At 43.8% G+C, this 7,932-nt stretch overlaps 1 protein-coding gene across 2 annotated transcripts in view; it reads right to left on the reverse strand.

Annotated features, from left to right (window-relative positions):
- LOC135404389 (ubiquilin-1-like) overlaps positions 1-7,693 on the reverse strand; it is a 33,465-nt gene extending 25,772 nt beyond the window's left edge. Inside the window, exon 1 of one of the 2 annotated variants that reach the window (XM_064639120.1) lies at positions 7,332-7,693. In XM_064639120.1, the coding sequence (XP_064495190.1) occupies positions 7,332-7,490 (159 nt within the window). In that variant the 5' untranslated portion in view covers positions 7,491-7,693. The remainder of the gene's footprint in view (positions 1-7,331) is intronic. The other variant, XM_064639119.1, reaches the window with a different exon arrangement.
- Positions 7,694-7,932: the final 239 nt, after the last annotated feature.

A 7,932-nucleotide genomic window follows, 5' to 3' on the forward strand; every position in this document is an offset into this window, starting at 1 on the left:
CCCCATCTCAACCTAGTATAAGATGTGTTTTTTCCAGACAAAACACGAGACTCAGAATGGGGGAAAGGGAATATATATTACAGTGACTGTACAAATAAATATTATAATACATTATACACACGATCACAACTATCTCTACCATGACATAAGTATTTACAATGGATCAGATCTCTTCTCCCCTCCAAATAAAAGTCCAGGAGGGAAGAAGGACAGATCCCTTCCAGTCTCTAAGCAGGAGTATCTTCTACAGCAGCAATCTGTCTTCTTCACATGCAGCAGCTGATAGCTGGATTTCTGCCAGCACTCACGAGGGGGGTATCCCCCTCAGTTCCTTGACACAGGCAAAGGGGTCTTCCGTGGGCTTACGTTCACCCCAGACAAAGGTCGTTCCACCACGGTCATACCACGAAACACAGGAGGTCTTTGTGGCGGTCTGGTATCTTCAGGGGACTCAGCCCCTTGCAGAGCTTCTGTGCCCTGCCTCAGGCTGCCACCTTGGCAGCAGTGGTCCTCTCAGAGCTCTCTAGCTCCTTTCTGCAAGTGCTGTAGCACTCCAAGGCTCTTTCAAGTAAGAGTCTATCATCTTCCTCCTTTCCAGGAGGGGGTCTCAAAGGAGTCTGGGGTCTTTTAATTCAGTTCTTACCCCAACTCTGTCTCCCTGCTGCTGTCTCTCTCTCTCTTCTGCCGGCTTTCTATCTCGACTCGAGCAACTCTGAGTCTTCCTTCGCTGCATGCTGTTTGTTACTTCGTCTTATCTCTTCTGGCCCTGTGCCACCGCTTTCCTCCGGTCAGTGCTGGTCTGTCGCTACTCCTGCCACTGCCCACGGTGGAGAAAACATCTCGCGGCATAACTACAGACACCTAGCCCAGTCTAACACTGTTCCAAGTCTCTGCAGTCCCCCAGCCGGGGGGGCAGAGCCCCAAGGGGGCTCTTGCCCTCTGCTCCTCGTGGCTTCAGAACATGGCTACCACTTCTACAACCAAACTACAACTAACCTTCTCTTCCGTTTGCTTGTGGTATGTTTACATTTCGCAGGAGCGCAGATTGGACAAAACTTCAAAACTTCCAGGGGTTACCATCCCCTGGGGTTTTACCATTTTCTTAGCCTCTTGGGGGAAAACAAGGTTCAAACCACTACAACCTGTCTCTCCCCAATCCCTGGTTTTCTATTGGAGTTCAATCCCCCTGTTTCCCCGTTGGCTAGCCGACTCTCCAAACCATTCCCTTCCCCCCCCCCCGAGCCTGTACCCAATCACAGCCCCCTTCCTAATCCCTCCCACAGAGGGGATAAAAACCCCTGCTGCTTTGAATAAATTGCTTTTTCACCATCGGACCTCAATGCACAGTGTGGTTTCTGCCACCAGCACGGGGCTTGCACAACCCGGCCCCGGCATGGAGAGGTTACGAGTGAGGGAGCCGTGATCCCCTCTCAACCTCTGTTAAGGGGGTATAGAATAACCTCTGGGTCCTGGTCATGCCCCCTCCTGGCTACTGCAAAAATTAACCCTGTCCTGGTGTAGTGGGTTTCTGTGGCTGGGTTTGGTAGTGGGGGGGCTACAGGGATGGCTTCTGTTAGAAGCTGCTAGAAGCTTCCCCTGTCCCGTGGAGCCAATGCCAGCCAGCTCCGGGACAGGCTTCCTGCCGCTGTCCAAGGTCAAGCCAATTAGGAATGATAGTAATGCCTCCATGATAACATATTTAAGAACAGAAAGTTATTGCACAGATGAAAACTGCAGCCAGGGAAGAGTGGAGTGAGAACATGGGAACAACAACATAGACACCAAGGTCAGTGCAGAAGGAGGGGGAGGAGGTTCTCCAGGTGCTGGAGCTGAGGCCCCTGCAGCCCGTGGTGCAGATCATGGTGGAGCAGCTGTGCCCCTGCAGCCCATGGAGGACTATCGGGGTACAGAGACTCATCTGCAGCCCATGGAGGAGCCCATGCTGGAGCAGGTGGATGCATGAAGGAGGCTGTGACCCCATGGGAGGTCCATGATGGAGCAGGGTCCTGCCAGAGACCTGCAGCCTGTGGAGAGAGGAGCCCACACTGGAGTAGGTTTTTCCTGGGTAGGACTTGAGGCCCTGTGGGGGACCCACGTCAGTACAGCTCATTCATGAAGGACTGCACCCCATGGAGGAGTGACCCACAGGACAGCAGTTTGGGAAGAACTGTTGCCTGTGGGATGGACTCATGCCAGCAAGGATTGTGAAGGACTGTCTCCCGTGGGAGAGACCCCATGGGAGCAGGGGAAGGACTCCTCTCTCTGAGCAGCGGCAGAAACAACAGCTGACCGCAACCCCCATTCCCTGTCTCCCTGCACTGCTGTGGGGGAGCAGGGAGAACTTAGAAGGAAGGAGGGGTGGGGGAAAGGTGTTTTTAAGATTATTTTACTTCTCACTCTTTTGTTCTGATCCTGTTAGTAATAAATTTAAGTACTATCCCTACTTTGAGTCTGTTTTGCCTGTGAAGGTAATCAGTAAGTGACCTCTCCCAGCTGTTATCTCAAGTCATGAATTCTTTGCTGTTTTTTCTCTCTCCTCTGTCCAGTTGCAGAGGGCATTGAGAGAGTGGCTTTAGTGGGTACCTGGCATCCAGCCTAGGTCAACCCACTACACCTGGCCAGAACCAAAACACTTGGCTAGCTGCCAGGTGCCCAACAAGCCACTCTATCACTCGCCTTTCTCAACTGGACAGGGGAAGAGAGAAAATACGATGAAAGGCTTCTGGGTCAAGATAAAGACAGGGAGAGATCACTCACCAATTACCGTCACAGGCAAAAAAGACTTGACTTGGGTTAATTAATATAATTTATTACCAATCAAAGTCAGAGTAGGATAATGAGAAAGAACAAATCTAAAAACCATCTTCCCCCCCACCCCTCCCTTCTTCCCAAGCTCAGCTTCACTCCAGACTTCTCTACCTTTTCCCCCCAAGCAGCAGAAGGGGACAGGAAATGGGGGTTGCAGTCAGTTTATCACACATTGTCTCTGCTGCTCCTTCCTCCTCACACTCTTCCCCTGCTCCAGCATTGATGTCCCACCCACACGACACAGTCCTTCACAAACTTCTCTAATGTGGGTCCTTCCCACAGGCTGCAGTTCTTCACAAACTGCTTCAGCATGGGTTCTTTCCTTTTTTGCCTGTGACAGTAATTGGTGAGTGATCTCTCCCTGTCTTTATCTTGACCCAGAAGCCTTTCATCGTATTTTCTCTCTTCCCCTGTCCAGTTGAGAAAGGCGAGTGATAGAGTGGCTTGTTGGGCACCTGGCGGCTAGCCAAGGTAAACACACTGCAATGTCTGAATAATTTAGGTAAGTAATCTACTTCAGGCAGGAACAGATTAAATGGCTTTCTAGAATGCTTGCAAGTCTAAATATTACCATTATAAAGTTGACTTAAAATATGTTTCTCCAAGTCCTGAATAGTTAATCGCACAGGATTTCTTTATTTCAAAGAAATGTCTCAGGTGAAAGAACGAGAGGAAATAGCCTTAAGTTGCGCCAGGGGAGGTTCAGATTAGATATTAGAAAAAAAATTTTCACTGAAAGAGTGGTCAGGCATTGGAATAAGTTGCCCAGGGAGGTGGTGGAGTCACTGTCTCTGGAAATGTTCAAGAGGCATCTGGATGTGGCACACAGAGATATAGTTTAGGGGCGATTATAGTGGTACGAGGTTGACAGTTGAACTAGATAGATCATAATATTGAAAAAGAACAATAGATTGGACTACGTGATTTCCAACCTCTTTTGGTCATACCATTCAATAAACTCTGTACTACAGGCAAGACAGAACTGGTTATATTAAAAGAACTGAAATTAAGTTGTCCTTATGAAATAAAGCATTATAAGAAATATCAAAAGCATACAGAAGTTAGGAAAGATGTTCTACTATCAAATCACCCAATGTTCTCCTTAACATGTACACATGAACTTTATATGCCAAACATGGCCAACTTGTGATTGTAAAAACCAGGCACAAATCTGAAACCCTGGACTTCTGGATTTAGAGTTTTGACAATAATATTTATTCAAATTTTAAACAGAGAATAGAACTCTAACCAGATTTGTCAATGAACAGAGTCCCAATGCAATGTATACATTTACACATATAGTTCAGTAGATGAGTTTATTTATAATTCAGTGCAGTACAGAAAGCACAATTTTCAGGTATATAATTAGTTTAAAAATATACTACATGCTGATAATAATTTATTACTACTGAAAACTATATTCACTGAAGAAAGGTTGACATTAAAAATAGAGAAAAAATAATTTAAACTGTTTTCTATGGTTATATGGATGAAATTTGATTTCACTAACATTTCAAAACAGACATTATCCTGAAATTTTCAGATAATCATAGGATTGACAATAATTCTCTGCAAGAACTGCAGGCTTTTAAAATTAATAGCATACATTTGCTATATCCAAACTCTGTTAGCCTAATAATTAAAAATATAAAGTAATCAATGTTATTCTCTAAGAGTTACAGTGTTCACAAAATGGATCATTTTGATACCTTAAAGTCTGCATATGTGCTGGTGGATAGTAACACTAAATCAATTACAATAACATTTTGAACTTTGCCAATGTTGCTATGTTGGCATTCCAAGAATGCCTACAGGGTAAACTAAATTAAGAAAGTAAAGCTGCTTTTAATGGAACCGGTTCCAACATATCATCACTCAGCGAATTAGTCATTCACTAAGAGGAGACAGCAGTGCATGAGTAGTCTGTAATATGACTGCCCACTCTCTCTGTGTATGAGTTTTACCAAAACACACTGTTAAGTCAAGCCCACAGAACCCATAAAATAAAACAAAGGAAAAAAAATGGAAGACAAGCAGAGCTAGTCTCCTGCATATTGGGATTTCAAACCAGCAGACTTATAGGTATTCATCTTTATCTACCATGAATAGAAGTCTTTATACAGAGCAGTATATGGGCCTGCAAGTTCAGTATCACACCAAGTCAAGAAAGCAAATATTTGGTCCTTGTCCTAATACTGAACCAAGCTGTGCTCAACATAATCAAATAAGTTCCATGGAAAATAAAGACAGATGGGTGGCACTTACAATAAACTGACCTCTCAGAGCAGTTTGGTACTTGAGGGTTATTTTCCATTCTAACCTACATAACTGCCTGTTCTTAGAGACACAACATAGGATCAGCAATAACAAACCCTTTGTTACTGAAGTCTTCTAACGCAGGAAAATCTTCCTCAAATTTGAACTGTTGCAAACCTGACTTACATCAATGGAGCAACATAAAATACACTTTGTGTAGCCCTAAATTTAGGCTAGATAACCCAAAATATTTATCTTAAAGACTTGGGGGGGGGGGGTTTGCTGTATTCTGAAGTGACTGTAAACAAAATCAAGTCACTAAGTGATATTATTAGCTACAGGAACACACAGCAAACTAAAAGCTATTAGGTTGTATGAATTTAGACCTTTCCTCCCCTCCAACAGGGCAGACATTGTCAGCTTGCCTATACCAACAGAACAACCCACTTGCTGATCCCATATGCATTTGAACAGATACTCAATTTGTTTATTTGAGGCTAATCTATTTTCAGGGCTGGCTCTAGAAACCTCACATCTATTGTTATTATGCCAATATATTGTTATTATACAACATAATGCTTATTATTAACAACAGTTTATTTTGACTGTTTAAGAAATACAGCAAATACTAGTCACACTACAGTCTTGCATATTTTTTTGTACTAGCTGTAACTTTGTGCAGAAAAAGCAAATGGTGGACCCACAGGGGCAGCAGCAGTCTTACTTCAGAGGAAAATTCAACTGCATATTTAATCTGTTAATATCAGCTCAAAGGGACATCAAAGTAATATTTAAAGTTTAAGATATCTATAGACAATGAAGATATTTTAAAGCAATATGTTCTATTAATCACTTAATTTTTATTAGTTTTTTCAGTAAAAAAATATCGGTTTGTTAGCTTGTATAACTATTTCAGTTTTTAAGACAACCATCTATTAGAAAAACCTGATATTCCTATTGGGATTCACATTTGAAATCATGCTGTTAAAGTTAGATATATTATGAATTTACATCTTAAATGAATTTAGTTATAATTCCTGAAGCCCCCAATATTATTGCAATCAAACTGCTTTTCAGGTCAAATGTGATCTTTAAATTAGAACCAGCATATTATATAAAAAACCAAAATGCAACTACAAAGAATTTTAAAATTAGGTGGCACACCCTGGCTAGAAGATCACTCAGAGCTTAACTCACGTTTTGTATTTCCCTCCTGAAAATAAATTTTTCTGACTCATCAGCAATTAACGATTTAAAGCTCCATTTCAATATATCAATTGCACTCTTACATATGTAATCATTTTTGTGAGGTTCACAGTTATCAACTGCACAAAAAAAATAACATGATGTCAAGCTGCACACACTGAGTTTCAGAGAAATTTTATAGAAAATGAAGTAAGCTCTGAATATCCTTCAGGGACCTTCACCTTTTCAAGTATTTTAGCATAGCAATATCTACATCCTTCACAAGTAGGACAGAGTGGCTTTATAGATATCTGCCTTATGCTTTGACCACACCTTTCCTACAATTTGTAGCCTCCCAATCTAAACTAATGAAATCCTGGTAAATACTCCCATGGAAGGCCTCCAAAAAACTGAAGTGCTGCAGGAAATAGTGTCAACGATTCAGTAGGTGCCACTGTTTCTCTTGAAACAAAGGCACAAGATACTAACTTTCATAGAAACTTAGAGCAAAGACCCTAACAATTCAGTTATCAGACACTACTACACTGAAGCACGGCAGAAGCTGTGCTTTATTTGTCGGGAAGTTTTGTACAGTCTAAAGACGTGGCTTTTCTAAAATTAAGAGATCATTGCCATAGCCTACTTGCTGTTTCTAAAGCAAATTTTAGATCAAGATAGTTATTGACACTATAGCACCACCACGTAGGTGACTGCATGTTTTCTACAGTTGTACTAGTTAGCCAGTGAGCCTCCTATTGCCAGACCGAGTCAGCTCAGCAGGGCAACTCAGAATTACGAAACGAGCTACGTCCACCTCCCGGGCCGGCTCTCAGAATCGCAAAAGGGAGGAGCCGTGGAGGAGACGACGCAGAAGGTTACTTCACCACTCCCAATAGCCTGTAAGCAGCGGCCCTCCACAAGGCCGGGCCAGCCCCGATACTCGCCCAACAGCACCGAAAACAGCTCGGATAAGCAGAAGCTGCTTTGTCATCGCGAAGGACCCTCACCCTCCAGCGTGGAAGGTGGAAACCACAGGCCAAGGCTCTTGCCCCTGGCTGCACTCCCCGCCCCCAACCCCTCACCTGTTGGATGCTGCTGGTCTCGGGCACAGCGAACTCTTCCTTCTCCTTGGGAGTCTTCACCGTGATTTTGATGATCCGCGGCTCGGCAGCAGCGAAGCTCTGAGCGGAGGACTCAGAGGAGCTGTGGGTCTCCGCAGAACTCTCCGCACTCTCCGACATGGCAGGTAGGGCCCGACTCGCTCCAACCACACGGTTCCTGGCGAGTCCTCCGCGCCGCGGCCTCAGTCCTAAAGCGGCGGACAGAAACAACCCAACTCACCCGCGGCGCGCACTGATGACGATCCGAATCAGGGAAGTTACTAGAAAGGGGGAACTGTCTCCCCGGGCGAGTTCATCTTCGGCGCGCTTGCGCGCTAGGGGCGGTAGTTTGAAGATTTTAAATCTGAAAAAGAAACAGTGACAAACAGTTCCTTAAACTGCCATTGAAATAGAAAATGAAATAAAATTTAGGTATTCAGCAATGTAAGTGTGACTTTGCAAAATGTAAAACTGCTTAAAAGTTTCTGCCCAAACTGTGGGCAATTGAGATAAAATAACTTAGAAAATAGGGAAGGTTTTTTTTAGCACGTAGAGAGGGGTGGGGAACCTGAAACTGCTTGAA

This window comes from Pseudopipra pipra, chromosome W (genome assembly GCF_036250125.1).
Source record: "Pseudopipra pipra isolate bDixPip1 chromosome W, bDixPip1.hap1, whole genome shotgun sequence".
In the NCBI taxonomy this organism is placed as follows: domain Eukaryota; kingdom Metazoa; phylum Chordata; class Aves; order Passeriformes; family Pipridae; genus Pseudopipra; species Pseudopipra pipra.